At 34.8% G+C, this 17,664-nt stretch overlaps 1 protein-coding gene and 1 long non-coding RNA gene across 4 annotated transcripts; one reads left to right on the top strand and one right to left on the bottom strand.

Annotated features, from left to right (window-relative positions):
* Positions 1-353: 353 nt before the first annotated feature.
* LOC113066865 (protein C12orf4 homolog) lies at positions 354-17,645 on the bottom strand. 3 transcript variants are annotated; one of them, XM_026238948.1, is made up of 14 exons: positions 17,559-17,645; positions 10,135-10,318; positions 9,896-10,041; positions 8,319-8,500; positions 7,401-7,500; positions 7,192-7,313; positions 6,757-6,863; positions 5,822-6,019; positions 5,560-5,688; positions 4,296-4,367; positions 4,009-4,211; positions 2,698-2,755; positions 2,088-2,155; positions 354-1,430 (listed from the first exon to the last, which is right to left on the bottom strand). In XM_026238948.1, the coding sequence occupies exons 2-14, from the start codon at positions 10,310-10,312 to the stop codon at positions 1,338-1,340; spliced, it is 1,656 nt and encodes a 551-aa protein (XP_026094733.1). In that variant the 5' UTR covers positions 10,313-10,318; positions 17,559-17,645; the 3' UTR covers positions 354-1,337. The 3 variants fall into 3 exon arrangements, with proteins under 3 accessions (XP_026094733.1, XP_026094732.1, XP_026094731.1); XM_026238947.1 differs by lacking the exon at positions 17,559-17,645 and adding an exon at positions 10,782-10,811; XM_026238946.1 differs by lacking the exon at positions 17,559-17,645 and adding an exon at positions 10,643-10,764.
* Positions 12,428-14,330, top strand: LOC113066869 (uncharacterized). Its single transcript, XR_003279226.1, has 2 exons — positions 12,428-12,518; positions 12,890-14,330. It is a non-coding gene; the product is annotated as an uncharacterized LOC113066869 (long non-coding RNA).
* Positions 17,646-17,664: the final 19 nt, after the last annotated feature.

Here is a 17,664-nt window from a genome sequence, read left to right as displayed (position 1 = left end):
AGGTAACCAGAGATCAGACGCAGCCACTAAGTGATACCAAGAATGTGAGACATTTGATGGCACATTTCCTTAGCACAAACTCAAAGCTGAGCACCAATGACAGCGATATTGCAGGGCCATTAGAGACTGATTGAGTTCACTTTCCCACGGACAGCAGCACAGTCTAGGGAACCTCTGGTGTCCTTTTGTGACAGGGGGTGATCAGGTATGACATACATCACATTAAATTAATAAATTTGTACTGACAGTTATTAAAGAAACCATACAAGGCAAAAATGTACATATATTATATATATATATGATGCAGCTGACAAATTTTTAAAAATCTATTTATCAAAGAGGAAAACTCAGAGTTAATTTGATAAAGTGTACTGTATTTAAAAAACATTTTGCAATAAGATGTAATTAGCATGTCAGTAGTATCGGACAAAAGGCTAATACAGATACAAATCCTTTTACCCTCGGATTAGCCCTCCTTTGTGTGCTAATATCCTCGTTAGGAGGAATCCAACAAAACACTTGACGGACAGTAGTTAATAAGCAGATTTTCTTTGTAAAGGTTTTATAAAAATAAATAATACAAAACTGGGAATAATTTTCTTTATAGCCGGATTGATCAATACTACATAGGCATATTTTAAGAAGCCTATTTGAAAAAAATATAAATGAGGTTAACAGGTTAGATTCACAATAAAAAAACAAACAAACAGATGATACGGTTTTCAGATGCCCCACTTTTCAAAGATTACACAGTTCAAATAGATCTGCACACATGCCAGGGGTTACAGCTGGCACCTAATACACAAACACATGGTAAATCACTTAGAATACTTGGAAGGTTGGGTTCATTTGACATTTGGAATCAGCAGCTTTGGTTACCTTACACTACATGTAAATACAGCTACCGAATACAGTGCCATCTGGTGTTTGTGGAGCGAAATGATGACACGGGGGTCAAAGGTGGTTGACTGCAATGCAGCACAAACACACAGCTTGTCTTGGCATTACCCGTTTCCCATGCAGCGTTAGGTAAACAGCACTCACAGTATGACAAGAGCTAAAACTCTGAAAACTTCCTTCTCATATCTGATGCGTTTTTTTTTTATGTGGAACGTACAAATCTGCAAATTCCGGAGAAAATTAATGACTGAAATAATCAGGACATGGTGCAAAGCCTCCTGTGACAGGCTTGTGTTCATGATCACATGACAGTACCCATCAAAACAGCTTACGGTTTGTACTTCTCTGAAGATTAAGAACCTAACGTGACGAGATGTCCTCCATATAGCCGGCTGAGGTGTAACACAAGGGCTGATGCGTCCGTTTGTGTCTCTTGTTTAGCGTTTTGATGTTAGTGTGAGCGTCGAGGAAACTTTGAAGATCTGAGGCAGCATGTTGCTCAGCTGGTAGAACATCTCCTCTGAGATACTCTGATGATAAAAGAAAATCAGAAAGACGGATTGATGCAACCTTCTTAAACTGCGAAACAATTTCACTGGTAGTAAATAAAACCAATCAAACAATATACGCTATCAATCATAAGTATGATACTTTGCATTAAATCGATCAAACCTGAAGACTTTTACATACATAATAATAGTAAATGTTTTTTAAGCACCAAATCACTATATTAGAATGATGTTTGAAGGATCATGTGACACTGAAGTGTGTAGTAATGGCTGCTGAAAATTCAGTGTTGCCATCACACTTCACATTTTGAAAAATATTCAAATTGAAAACGGTAATTTTAAACTGCAATTATATTTCCACAACACTACTGTAACCAAAACCTTTGAACAGTAGTGTAAATCTACAGTACACAGTGTAAGTATTCAGTATGTGCAACATCTAGACGAGTTTAAGGGAGTTATTTTAAAAGGTGCTAAAGTGTAAAACAAGCAGCTGTGAATGTGAAAAGTCCCCTAAGCCTGAGCATGTGTCAAACGATGGACACTATTGTTTGAGAATACAAACGGTGTTATTATATCCTTTATTCCACTGCCAGTAAATAACAAGTGAATTTCTCCAATAGTCACTTTTTAGATTAAAAAAGACATTGTTGTATTGTCAGTGAGGATAAAAAGTACCTGGGGAACAAGGAACTGGACAGTCCGTGAGATTCCTCCATCCCAGGAGGCCATTTCCATCATAAAACCTGGAAAAGCCAAAGAAGACTTAAACTCTTGTGTTCATGTTGAGATGATGGAGAAAATTTGAAACGGTAGGCATATAAATGTGAACAATAATGGACAAGACTGACTGATTCAACTACTTATATTGACCTTAAAAACAATACATAATTTAGTTTAATTTTCAACTCTCCATTTTCTAATTTATTTATTCTTATATATTTTATACTTTAGAGAGGAGAACTCTCTTTTATTTTTAAGAATTATTTTCCAAATAATATGTTAATGATAATACAATATCAAAAGATATTTATTACCACAGGGAAAATATTGACATTAAGGCTGGTTTTACATGACTAGCCAACCATAATGGGAATTTTTTTAACTGCAAATATTTTACAACCAAGTATTAGAACTATTATGTTCCTAAAATGTTCTACTACATTTAAAACCAACATTAAAGACAACAATAAGCAGAATACAAACAAAACGTATTGTACTGATATAACATATTGATAGTCCTTGACAGGTTTTGCATGTTTTACATATGAGCTCTTTGCTTGCCCACCTTTCACACATTTGAAGACCAGCTCAGCTCGTTTCAAGCACCAAGGAATAGTCATCTCCTGTACAGAAGAGGAAGGGAGTGAAAAAAACAGTGACAGAGATAATATTTAACCATATGTGTAACCAGGATTGTAGAGAAACATTTACACAAAGTGATGAACTACAACTTCTTATCCATGACTATTCAAATCGCCAATAAATTTAACATTGTTCTTTAATACGATATAATCTTGCCATTTTCTACAGACATTTGATAAACACTACAGATGTCCACAGTAACAATTATTTTACAGACATACGTCCCAAAACGAATCTTGTCTGAATAGAGCTTAAGACCTTGTCTTAAAACCATCCTTGGCCTTTGGCTGGGAAAACACACAGTTCCTGTTCAGATGAAAAACATTTCCTGAACACTGAACATTCCTCAACATCGGCCTGTGGTCAGAGAGGCTGTGATTGAGGATTTCATTTACCCAGAACTGGTCAGTCCAGTCCAGATGGTCTGATCCAAAATAGAGCATTTCTAAATTAGACGACAGAGTTTTGAGGTTGAGCACCCAACTCAAAAAAGACCAATTAATCCGGTTTGAACCTAAAGTAAAAGAGTTCCATTTAATCCAGACACAAAATATTGATTATCATCCACTATTTCATTTATGCTGGTTTTATAACAACTGGTATTAGATTTAATTGCATAAGCTGTTTTCCTTTCCTTTTCTTTTTTTAAAGAATAACTTTGCTGTCATGTTACACTCCCTCATGTTTTCAAGGATTACAGAATTGCATAATGAATAAGCCTTTAGCTTCTTGAGGGCAAATAAATCAGATGATATGTAGCGTGACACAGGTGGTCAAGCTGGAACTGGAATGTTGTGTTTGACGTTTTGTTTGCCTGTTCTAGAACTAGATGCCGATGTAAAGGCCAAATCCTCAACAATTACCACAAAAAAACAAAACACGAAAATCATTAAAATGTTGGTAGTTGGCAGAAGAAAACTCTGGAACACCCTTAGAGTGTAGATTGTTATAGATTCCAGTAATAGAAAGTTGAGGCTTGGTTGGGTTTTTGAACACCCTATGATACTGGCAATGTCCTCAGCTACCATTTTTACACATCAAAATTGAGTGTAACAATACGAAAACTCAGAATGTGGACACTTTCAGGAATTTAAATCTTGAAACAACCCCATTATTACCTTCCCAGATTAAAAAATATATATATAAATGTTTTCAAAAATCGCTGTTTGTAAATGTATACAAAACAGTACAGCAATAAAAACTGTGTAGTGAAGGATCATGCCTCTACTCTTACCTCTGACATGTCACGCACCAGCAGCAGTGGGATGGTGATGGTGGTGATGTCATGGGTGCAGCAGACCTTCAGGATGTTCCTCAGGCCCATGATGGCTGGGTGCCGGGCTGAGATGTTTCCCGAACGCACATTATCATCCACACAGAGGTGAAACACGATATGAACTTCAGAAAGGTTTGAATGGCGTGTGATGTAGAATTCACCTGAAGAGAAGGAGAGCTCAGCATCCTCCAGTGTTACGACTCATCAAGCAGAGCGCTAAAAGCATGAGACAATGTTTTAATTACCTGGGAGGATATTGGAGGAATTTCTGTCTATGATCTTATTTTTGTCTCCACTTCCTCCATTTCTTGGCATTTCTATAAAACAAATTCAAGAAGTTTATTTTCAGATATGTTATACTTCACTTGTAAGTTTGTAACTTTGTGTTTATAATTATTTTCCACAATGACTGCCATAAGATTTAATACTGTCTGGACATAAAAAAAGAAAAGAAAGAAAGTGCAATAAATGCATAATAATAAAATACATAAAATATATATAAAATGCAAGAATACATTTACAACTTTACTTACAATTTAAATGATTGATAGTTTTTATTGGCATTACAGTAATTGAATTAAGGAGGAAAATGTGCTTAATTATAATTTTTTTTTAAAAAGGCACAAGTCATTTTCTACAAAAAAAAAAAAAAACAATACATGAATTTAATTGACAATTTAAAAAATGTAAATCTTAAAAAAACTACAATTTTAGTAATAAGAAAATCAAGCTGCTGTGAATTAAGCTTGGAGGATGTGCTTAAAATTAAGCTGAAATGTTCTTCATATTATTTCCTTAATATTTTTGTGTAAAATGTGACCTGGACATATATATCGCCAGATTAATCAATAAAGACAGATTTGTTTAACAAAAATACAGTAAAATCAGTAATAATATATATATATATATACATATGTATATATATATATATATATATATATATATGTAAGGAATAATTGATGACGGGCCATTGAATTATACCAAAAATAATGTTACACATCAGGTGTGCATTATCTTTCTAATAATTCAACGGCCTGGAGTCAATTATTCCATTTACACTACGGTTACCACACCTCAAGACATCGATCAGATGATATATTTAAATGGATTCGTCTGGTTTTTGTACATAAATCGCTATTGTGAATAAAATTCCAGTTTCAGTGGTTCATTTCTCCATAAATCACTTAAAAAAAACTAAAAAAACTAAAAGATAATATTATGGTAATATGTGTTCTCTTTCAATCTAAATTATGTAACAGTGTTCATTAGATATATAACAGTTACTACAAATACTTAGCAAAATGCAAAACGGTATGAGAGCATTCCATTTTCTGCCAAAACTTTTGTGCATCTTAAAAAAATGTGTATCGCGTTTCATTGTAGCTAGTCCCTGTCGCATGAAACTGGACACTTCCTCACGGTAGGACTGAAGTCCGATATGTGATGGTGCAATGGAGAGGTGCTGGTTTTGGACGGGGCACAAACACACACAGTTGTTGTGTCACTCACCGGGCTGCTCTCTCTGCTTGCTGCTGCGCTGAGCTCGTGCATACAGCACCACCTGCTGGATGATGTCCAGCTGCTCATCAACTCTGGGGAAGTGGAAGTCTGTACACTCCTGAGACACTGTTGCAAAGTCTGATGTCATAGGGACAATTGGAAATTTGGTGAAATTTGGAAATTGGTTTTTGTTTACGTTAATTGCCAAATCCTTTAGATTCTGATTTCTCTTGATTGTTGCAACAAAAACACTACAAAATAGATATGATACCTCTTTTGATGCCGCTGTACGAGTTCACTCTGTTGTCGACCAGCAGCACCAGACCACAAAGCGATGTGGAGTACAGAGAGAGCGCGGTCTGCAGCCGCCGTAACTTTACCCCGCTGCTGCTGTGACGATGGTGCTTACAAAAATCCAGAACATCAGATCGCACCAGACGTAGATTGTGCATGGTCTTCAGCTGAGCCCCTAAAAGAATATAAAACCGCTGTATCTATTTGTATCCATTGTAATTTGTTTATTTAAAAGTTATATATAGTTTGATGTAATTACATATTCAATATACACAACCTATATACACTAGGTTTGTTTTTTGTTTTTGATAGAGGTCTCTTATGTTTCATGCACACCAAGGCTCTTATTTAATAAAAATGAAGTAAAATAGCAATATTGTAAAATATTATTATAGTTTGACTGAACTGTTTCCAATTTGAGTACATTTAAAATTCTATTCATTCCTGTGATGACAGAGATTTAAATTTTCAGCAGTCATTCTAATATGACTTTAATATCATTCTAATCTGCTGATCCGCAGCTCTAGAAATATTTCTTACTATTTTCAATAATGAAGACAACTGCTTTATATATTTGTGGAAATCACAATACAATGTTTCCTTTGATCAGCAGAAAGCTGAAACTAGCAGCATTTGATTGAAATAAAAATAAGAAATATTTCATGCCAATTTGGATCAATTTAAAGTGTCCTTGCTATCAATCTATCAAACATTACAAACAAAGGCAAAAAAGAGGGATACAGTGCATTTGGACAATTTCTGTTTGTCAAACATTTGTGGAACATGTCTACTACCATGTGAACAAAACTTGAGAGACAGATTGCAAGTGGGCGCAAATTCCCGCGGCATTGTATGCAGGTTTTTTTATGTGCCGTTTAGTAGCAGCCAATGTTTCCCAAGGAAACACCATACCTAAGTGGATGGTGAAGCTCTCCTCCAGCTGTCGCTGCTCCTCGAGGAGCCGGACCCCCGCTTCCCCTGCCTCCCCCAGCTGACCCGGCTGCACCTTGATCTCCTCGCTGAAACACAAATAACAGCCTCAACTTCTGAAGTTCTTCGGTGTCCATCAATCACGATGATAAATACAGCTGTTTTGCTGTTGGCTCAAGTATAACACTATTCACTCATGGGTGTCAATGTGTCAAAGCAGGGATGTCGTAAAATGTAATCAGAAGTGGAACTGCATCTAATGTGGTGGCAAGAACATTCACACTGAAATGAAACTGAATGAAATCTCTAAGACAGGATTGTCTTACTGTGTCCGATTCCCACTACTGTTCACTTCCCAGAACAATCATTGATCAACTCAATTCCATCAGTATCTTTAAAGCTTTCTCTTTCACTCACTTTATTGTACTGTTGTTGGGGTTCTGTAGGTCCTGGTGGAGCTTCATCACCCAATCCTGATACTCCTGTTTCTGGATACCTGTGACTTGTTTCAGTTCACTGGCCCACTTGTTCTCCAGCACCTTCCCATCACAGAAAGACCCAAAAGAAGAATCAGGAGTCATTCTGAATAATTGTTCATTTCAATCTGACTGTCAGATTGGTCTTACTTGCTGGGCATCGAAGTGTTGGGCAGCAACAGTATTCACATCCTGGTCACACAAGGTCTTTCCCAGCTCCTGCATGACTTTGTTCATCTCAACAGCTTGTCTGTAAAAAAAAATGTAAAAGTGTATTTCATATACACTTATTGGAGGAGTCACAAGTTTGGACATTTTGGGCATGTTTCTCATAAAGAAGCTTAGATGTAAGATAATTCAGATTTATTTAACATTCTCTGGCTCTACATATTTCCTATATTTCCATTTGTATTTTTGATGACTAATAAAACCTATAATAATAGGATATAATCATTTATTTATAAAAAATGATTAACGTTAAGCTGCACAACTGTTTTCAACATTGATGAAGAAATGTTTAATAAGAAATGAATTCGAAATGGAAGCATATAAGAATGATTTCTGAAGTATGGTGTGACACTGAAGACTGGATTTATGGCTGATGAAATTCACCTTTGTGTCACAGGAATAAATTAGGTTAAAAAAAAACACTGAAACAGATAACAGTTATTTTACATTTAACTAATATTTCACAATATTACTGTATTTCTGATCAAATAAATGCAGCCATAGTACACATATGAGACTTTCAAAAACAAGCAACAAAATCTAACCGACCCTAAACTTTTGAACTGTGGTGTATGAATTATTATAATATAAATGTCAAAAAAAAAATTTAACAATTAATAACAATTTTATAAAAATATATAAATAAAAAAATACACAAATTAAAGAACGCCATCTGCAATAATTTGCAATTAAACAAAACATCTTATTTTTGATATTTTGCTAATTACTTAGTATGGTATTAATCTGCATTAATGTTGGATGCTCATTATCCAAATTGCACTCCCCGGCATTCTTTCTCATAAAACAGAATTCCATCTCGTAACAACCTCCCACACAAACCTCTCCTGAAGTTTCTTGAGCTCCATGTCTCTCTCGCTGATGAGCTCAGAGACACTGACGAAGTAACTGTGCTCCAGGTTGAGAAGAGTCTCTGAGGCCGGGGAGTGGATCAGTTCATGATAGACACTCGCAAAATCCTGGTCCCAGCTGGGTTCTTCAGGACGGGCGTGTTCCAGTGTAGTCTACACAGAAATGATACAAAAGAGAGATGTACTGTTCCATAGATGCACAAGAGCAACTGACTGGCTGAGTACTCATTCTGCACCAGCTAGTCGACTACTGGAACTAAACAGATTGATTTACTTCAATGTTTTTGTTTATTGTTATTTTGTTATTATTGTTATTATATATATATATATATATATATATATATATATATATATATATATATATATATAGGTAAATAAAAGCATAGGTTATACACTATCTTTTATACATTCAAATTAACTTTTAGCCTCACACTCTGAATACACAGAACATCCTGGAAGCTTAATAACAGCTCTAAATAAAAACATAAGAATCTTTTTATGCAAACAACCAGGTGGTCGTTAAGAGGCCATTTGATGAGCTCGAAATAGAGCATCCATGTGTATTTGTGTATGGCTGCTGTAAAATGTTAACGGTTATTCTGTCTGCATAGCTATGAGCCAACAGTGCTTCACAAGAAAGGGAGGGGCAGATTCTGCTTTCTTTTTATAAGTTCGCTGGAGCAAGTGGAAGCAGAATTTAAACTGCAATACTTTGAAGTGCTAACGCAGATGGTCAGGTTGATGTGGAATCACGACAGATATTCAGTTTCAAAGAAATTTCTTGTGTGGGCAGAGTCAGAGTGATTAATTGGTATAAAATATTATTCATATTCAGTAATATTATCGATTTAATTGCATTGAGAACAAAATTTGAACTGACTTGAGCTAAATAATGACAATTGCCTTCTGTAGAGCTGCTTAAACACTGATCTACATTGAGCTGACTAAAAATGACTTATCTTCTGTAGAGCTGTTTTGCAGCTTAAATTCAATTTGTTTCATAAATCGTGGTTTTTACAACATTAACACAATTATTTTCCGGTTTTATTAATTTAAAGCTGCTCTTAAACTATTATTGTATAAAACACTATGTAAGCAAATGTGACTTGACTATTGACATACTAAATAGAAATTAATTTAGAGTGAAGTGACTGAAGTCGGGAATTTCTTCCAATTGTGAAAATACATTTATTAATGTTAATGTGCAGAGAAAACTACAATTACGACACTAGTGGGTTGTTTTCCCCCGAAAGGTCTGTACTCAACAGCATATAATATAAAGCAGTTATTATTAAGAGATTACACATGAAAAAAATTAATTATTGTATATTGTGTATCACATTATATTGCATTGCATTATACAATGTGTAGTATATATTATAATAATTACATTTAAATATTTTAAAATTTAAATTTTTAATTTACAGATATTTTAATTTAAAGAAAAAAGGATTAACCTAAACAGGTGGCTAATGTATATAAAAATGGTGATGTCTAAGAGGAATGCAATGATAAAAAATAATTTTACCACTTTAAAAGTGCTCTTACCTCAGAATAGGCCTTGGCCCATGAATTTGTAAGCTTGTTGATGTCGACCTCTCCATTAGTGAGTCTCTGCAGGGATGCTTCTGCCTCCCGGTCATAATCCACTAATGTTTCCCTCTCCATGAAACTAACCAGTCTGTTTTTCAAGTCTAAAATCAATGCAGAAAAGTAAGAGAATGAACAGTAATACCGAGGGTCGAATCTGATCACATACATGTTCGAATAAAAGGTAATTACATTACCATTTTCTACAAAACAGGGGATTTTATGAAGCAGCATGATCCGCCCATGAAGATCACTGACATTTTCTCTGAGAGGGAAATGAAGTGGTACTTTGAGAACACAGTGATTGTTTCCTGCCTTAAACTCAAACACAAACTCCTTTTCGATTGTATTGGTTTTCCCTTTGCTTTTCCTCATCTTCAGCTGTTTTCAGAAGACAGACATAAAAAATAATGGATTAATATAATAGACGACAAAGACAGACATGATCATGCACTATTATTATGAATGCTGTCTAGGTAGGGAAGCTCTCTAGTTGTTGAGACACAGCCATAGCTCTGCAGAGATGCATTGGAATAGATGCACGCCTGATATAAATAACTCCAAACCATTGTGATGTTATGTAGCCAGAAATTCTCGTTAGACAAACACAGTAAATATGGACGTAAATATCCGTTCATAAATATAAGCACATCATTTCATTTAAGTGAATAACGAATACTATTCAACAGCAGCTCACATCATCACCTGAATGAACTGAGCGACATACAACATACTATCCTAAATATGTTTGAAAATCAGGTGTAGAAGAACTATACGGCTATTATTCGTGCATTTTCCAGTAAACTGTCTAATATCATTTGCTTGTAAGACACTTCCTACTTACCGCCACTTCTTTTACTCCGATAGCTGTCAGCTGATTCGCTAGTTTAAGATTAGTAACAGCAGATTCCATAAGAAATGAGAACCGTGTATTGTTGTAGCCCGCCCGTCATTCAACATTTTTTTTTTTTTAAATAATTTTCGTAATAATTATTATGCAATACTTCAGACCAACATACAGGCCAAAAGTCAGCTACATTTTATTTGTCGAAAGTGCTTCGTTCAACACAAAATACTGAAAAAAGCAACAGAATCTTTTAATTTGTGCCATAAGCATACAAGCGTTGTATCTGTGGTGCTACAGTATAAATATCTTAATATAGGTCTGTTATTTTCATTTGATGTTGTAAATTCTTTGTATACCTCAATCAATCCTCTCCTCTTCATTCCTAAAAAATGTAGGCCTATCCACCAATGTAATTGAAATATATATATATATATATATATATATATATATATATATATATATATATATATATATATATATATATATATATATATATATATATATATATATATTATTCTTGCATATGCAGCTGTTCATTTTTACCTAAATACAAGCAAGCAGAGTGCTTTGTGTGTACACTGCAAGTAAACATTTAAACAGGTTTACCGATAAGATACTATTATAATTAATATTGTAGACTAAAATTAGGTTATTTGAACACTGGTCGAGTTTCCAACATGCATTCTAAACTTTATTTCCCCACAAATTACCAATGCCATTTATATGTTCAATAATTGTGCAAACAATGAAAAAAGAAAAAGAGAGAGAGATTTTATATATATTCATTTGTAAGTCGCCTTGGATAAAAGCATCTACTTAATGACTAAATTTAATTTTAAATTAATTTAATTACATTTTTAAATGTAATATATATTGTCCAATATGTTTATGGATGTATCTAAATGTTAAAATCTATAGCAGTTGTGGACCTATATATTGTCCATGTCAATCCCTTTCGTGCTGTTGTAATATTTAATATTAATAGTTTAATTAAGCATTTTAGGATGAGATACTGCTGTCATTGAGCAGAACCATGATGTGTGAATATAGGATTTGTTCTCTGTTACATATACAAGACCTATATTAAAGATGCATGTTGTATCAGTTACAGGTAGAGTGACACATTTGTTGAGCTCTTTGTCTCTTGAAGCCTACATCTAGCACAATACAGGGAAAAATACGAGGATATCACCACATCATCATGTGGCCTGAGCTTCACAAAAGCCTACAATAGAAATCATCTATGTAAAATGTAACTGCTTTGATTGTTATTATTGTTTTCAATAATTTAAAATAAGTGCATACACAGGCATCCCAGATGAATTCTTTCATTTTTTTCTAAAAATCATGAGCATTGCCACCACATATTGTAATTTCCAACACATCTCAAGTGACACATTGTTTAATGTCATGAAAATGCCACTTAAAATATTTTGTAAAATTGCCTTTTTGTATCATAAATACATAATATAATATAATATCAATATAACATTTTCACACGTTTTGCATATTTTCACAAAATTACAGTATGAATAAAAATGACGTGGATTCAACAACAACATGCGTGGCGCGCGCCCTGCCTGCCGCCCTCATCAGTTTCACTTTGCGCGCTCCCGTTTACCACAGTAAACACTTCTCCATCATATAAACAGGATCTGAAGAACATGGTCAGAAGTGGATGGATTTTCGTACACCCTGTTAAATGAGAGCTAGTGATCTGATTATGGACAAAAAGTAAGTAGAAACAGCAATCTTCCACCTTTCGTTTCGTTTAGTTTCCTTTTTTTTTTAATATAAACTTCTGCAAGCTATACAATCTGTAAAGGCTTATGATATCGGCAAAAATATGTACGGGCTATACGAAGGAATATTCTTTTAATCAGTAGGGGTCACTAGAGGCTTGCAGTACAGACTTCAGCACTAATAACTGCCAGTATATTTAGTTTAACAATTTATATCTATATTCATGTATATAATTTAAATTCATAAAATTGATAGAACCTATAAAAATACATATTTATTATGAATTTTCAAAATGTAACATTTAATTAAATGTGTTATTTACTGTTTCTTTGTAATTATTTGTTTCTTTTTTACTTTTACAGCATTTCCTAAAGCATAGATATGTTTTGCTTTGAACAGAAAAGCTGTGAGGAAAAAACTAGAGACACTCGTGAAGGAGAAGAACATTAGCCTTCCTTTGGTGAAAAGGGTACTGTAGGTGCACTTTAATGCTCATAACTTCATGCAGCACTATGTTCACATAAATAAACCTCTGCTCCTGTTGGCTTAAAAAAAGAAAAGAAAACACTTACATGCTTACATGGGTAAGAACACAGACTCATCCAAAGCATGAGTCTGGCGCATCTATTGGTTGGAAGTGTGTGTGTTGGAGAAGTGTTTGACTTCTTTTTGAGCACATTCCTTTTGACTTTTTTTTCCCGGGAGCTTTGGCAGGTACCACAACTTTAATGCAAAGCCATAATGCCATTTATTTGTTTTGTGGATGACAGAATGGTGACATTTGTCCACAGATCATTGTGCTGTACTGTACATGTCAAACAGGAACACTGTTGCATTAATGGCTGACCTGTTCTGTTGTAGAGGGAATAACATCCTCCTGTTTTCAGATTCAGCAATCCACCTGCTCAGTAATGCATGTTTTTTGAAGAGGTAGTTTATCATAAAATTAAAATTCTGTTATAATTTTTATAACTTTTATGGAGTCTGTTGTCATTTTGAAGCTTGCCAGTCCCTGGTCATCATTCACTTCCATATGCAAAAAGAGCACCATGAACATGTTGCTAAACATCTACATCTTTTGTTGAAGAATAAAGTTAAACAGGTTTGGAATGACATGAGGTTGAATAAATGATATAATAATATAATTTTAAGTGTGAAATATCTATTCCTTTAATGTAAAATACACCATACTCTCAGACTTTTTGAAGATGTTTTCGTCTTGAATGACTGTTTCTTTCTTTGCTTGTAGAATAGATGCCGTGTGAGAGGAGTCAGGCAGTGAGTTGCTTGAGGTCATGGATTTAACGTCAGACTGATTCTTTTATTTTTTTTCAATCTGTCTGTAAAATTAGTATTACAAGATAATGTGCGTATTTGCTTTCAATGTGAACAAGGTCCTCACAGTGCATCACTTTAATACGTCAACTGGCGGAAAAACTGGAACATTTGTTTTCTAAAGGACATAATTTCAATCAGAGTGAGAAGTAGTGAAAACCTTGAAGCAACTGAGTTTCTAAGAGAGAGCCCACTTCTGCTCAACAAGTTACGCTGCCATGGAAACAGCTGCCGCTTTGGATGGTGGACTGGTGCTGGTTTCAATTCTTTTAGTGGAGGTGTTGTGTTCCCAACATTCCTTTGACTGCAGGAGAGATTCACTGAGTGTGGCACATCTGAACATGGTGCTGAGCTATCATTAGCTCCAGTTTGTGCAAGGGACATACTGTTCATCTGTACTTACTGCTAAATATTTGTTCTAATTTGAGCCTGAGATGATTTATGTCACGCTATTAATAAATGAATGAATGCATTTTTATTTGTATATATATAATATTGTTAAGATTTGGTTCAAAGACTTTTTCGTGAGTGACTATGGAAATACTAAAGCATTTCTCAAACCTTTATTCTAAACTGTAAGGCACCAACCAGGGATTTATAGTGTCAAGAGCCATCCAAAAAAAGCAAAAAATATCTGCTATAAGATAGTTAAATATTTGTGATTTATACAGCAAAATATTATTAAGCATGATTAATAAATAAACAATATTTGAAAAAGAAGCCTTTAGCGGTCATTCACACAGAATAGTGCATAGTGCATGTTTCCATTAAAAACAATGGAATAGAAAAGGGCAGTGAAATGAAAAACGCAAGGTTTACAGGCATGTTTTTAAAGTTAAACTACTAACTAAATTGAACTTGAGAGCCATTCTTTTAGAATGTTGTGTTATGCATAAGAAGCTTCGCATAAAAAGCGAGGAACTAGAGTGTGTTTACAATGAAAAACAATAGAAAAACAAAAGTGGAATGCTAAAACAGATTCAGTTATATCTTCAGAAAGCAGTTCAGTTTAAACGGGCAGATTGCAATTATCTATGCTGCTAGAAACTACAAACTTCATCTTCAATATACTAATACGATATCAATCTCATACATATCTGGTTTTCATATGGGGTATGATAACTGATTTGCATTTGGTGTCTGATAAGCTAAGTGTTGGCAAGCACCAGACCTCCAGCCGAGTGTTGATTGCTGATTTAGCCATTATCGAGATAACTCCTCACCTGATAATTTTTCTTATGGAGCTTATCGCACTCCTGATGATATTGGATACTCCAAATTAAACCCGGCAATTCTCCTCGGTTGTGTCAGAGAGGGGGGCTTGAGCTATTGGGCAGACTGTCAGTGGGTGAAATCCCACAGACCAAAACAAAAACAGACATTCCGACACAGACGCCACATTTCAAAGTAGAATAAAACTGGTAGTATCAAAGTTTTTCAAAGAAACAAGTATGTGACCTTAGGATGTTTCCTAAATACATCCAAACATATTACGGTAGTTTTATGCTTTTGTACATAAAAAAAAATGACATACAGCACATTTAATAATATTTTCCACCACCATAATAAACCTATTGTGCGATGGAAAGGTTCTATGGATATTAAAGGTTCTTCATTTAACCTAATAAAGAACCTTTATTTTGATGGATGTATACAAGTTCCCCTTGTCTTTTCAAGCCAACATAACCAATTAGTATATCAACCTCGCTGAATTATTGACAGGCAGTTCATGAATAAATGTTTTCATTGGCATCAAGCTGTGCCTTCTGGATCATCCCTAGCCATGAACGACATGCCAACAGCCTATCTTTCATTTTGTCCACGTGTCCACAGTGATGTTTCTGGGGTTGTAACAGTACAGCTAGCAGTAGGTTGCCCTGTCTGTGACCAGAGTCTGTTATCTATTGTTTCAGTGGACTAACAAGCCCCACACCATTGCCTTACAGAAAACACAGCTCTATGGACAGCTGGTTTCCCCCTTCACCCCAACAATACATAATTGGATTTGTGGGGGATTTAGTGACTCTTTGTGATGCTGTATCATTATCAGAGTAAACTTCACTATTGTTGACACACTCAAACTCAAATTATAGAAGCACAACTAATGTCTGTCTGTGTCTGACAATATGGAATAACAGCGTAAATGGTGCATAATAGCACTTCTGTATTCTTAGAGAGTTGCCTCATCTAATCCATCCAGAAGTGTTTGTTCATAAACAAATATTGGAGTTACATCATCATATGATGGTGATTATGATATAATGGGATTGACTGTTCTACTACACTGGTGACGATTAATCGCGTGTTGACTAAGTCTTGACATGTGTCACTATGATTAGCCAACCAAGAGATCCATCTTTCCCAGAGGTGTGCATTACCATGTGATGTAATTTGCTGAGATGCTGTGCTTAGTGATATGTTGAATTACAGTGGTTATGCCATCAACTAAATGGTGATGATTAATTGTGGTTTTAAAAGGGATTTTGTTTGATTAACATTAAAAATGGTTCCCAACAGCACCGGATTAAGGTAACTTGCTGCTAAACAGAACCTCAAATTTTTTTGGGAAATTCACAAAATTTGACTTACTTTGTGTCCGTTACAAAGGAAGATCACATTGCCCTCTGACTGATGTTGTCATGTGTTTTTCTGTCTGTACTGGATGGTTGTGTTAAGGATGCACAGACAGTGACATAACAATTCTCAGCTTACCTGTGTGATAGAAAACTCCTTTGGCCGCCAGTGGTCTAATGACAGTGTTTAGTAAACAGATAGTTCTAGAACTACCCACAGTGCAACACTGACTTCAAAAAATAATTTGTGTTAATAATATCATTAATTTTTATAAATATATAAATATATATATATACTTTGCAAATTATACCTTTTTTTGTAGAGGAGTTTGTTTCTTCATCAGAAAAGATTTGGAGAAATGTAGCATTACTGTACATCACTTGCTCACCAATGTATCCTCTGCAGTGAATGGGTGCCATCAGAATTAGAGTCCAAACAGCTGATAAATACATCACAATATAATCCAAACAACACCAGTGCATCAATTAACATCTTGTGAAATGAAAAGCAGCATGTTTGCAAGAAACAAATCCATCATAATAACATTTTAACTTTAACATTTTAAAAGATTCCACATTTGTATAAAACTGAATTGTTTTGCTTGTTCAGACAAAATTACTTTACTTTTACATTTAGTCATTTAGCAGACGCTTTTATCCAAAGTGACTTACAAATAAGGACAATGGAAACAATCAAAAACAACAAAAGAGCAATGATATTTTAAGTGCCATAACAAGTCTCAGTTAGCTTATAAATAAAAAGAAAACAGATAGAATAGAAAAAGAATAGAGAAAGCTAGCGTTCACTGAAGCAATATTGTTAATAGAGGACTCATATTTTCAAACAACAATAATTTTCATTATGAATTTGTTCATTGCAAACAACTTTTCACTTCACAAGACGTTAATTGATGGACTGGAGTCTTGTTGTGGATTATTGTTTTGTTTTTATCAGCTGTTTGGATTCTGACGGCACCCCTTCACTGCAGAGGATCCAATTGTGAGCAAGTGATGTAATGCTAAATTTCACCAAATCTGTCCTTCATGTTTACCTGAACGTGACGCTGACATTATCCAATGCATTTCTGAAGAGCAAAAGAATGCAAATGCAGTAAAAGTAAACCTGTGGATGGCATAAGATGAGCGCGTGGTAGCCTGACTGCACCTGCTTCCATCACGCAATGCCTTATCATCAGTTTCCATCGCTGTCTGAGCCAAACATGTCAGCA

This window comes from Carassius auratus, chromosome 50 (genome assembly GCF_003368295.1).
Source record: "Carassius auratus strain Wakin chromosome 50, ASM336829v1, whole genome shotgun sequence".
NCBI classification, from domain to species: domain Eukaryota; kingdom Metazoa; phylum Chordata; class Actinopteri; order Cypriniformes; family Cyprinidae; genus Carassius; species Carassius auratus.
This window is presented reverse-complemented; position numbering and strand designations above follow the sequence as displayed.

What these genes read in the sequence shown, in the direction of transcription:
- LOC113066865 (XM_026238946.1), bottom strand. Translation starts at nt 10,669, where the DNA reads ATGTTGTATGTCGCTCAGTTCATTCAG. An exon ending in GAGCTTCACCATCCACTTAG is followed by an intron (nt 6,020 to 6,756) that starts GTATGGTGTTTC and finishes ATATTCTTTTAG; the next exon opens with GGGCTCAGCTGAAGACCATG. An exon ending in GTACAGCGGCATCAAAAGAG is followed by an intron (nt 5,689 to 5,821) that starts GTATCATATCTA and finishes CTATGACATCAG; the next exon opens with ACTTTGCAACAGTGTCTCAG.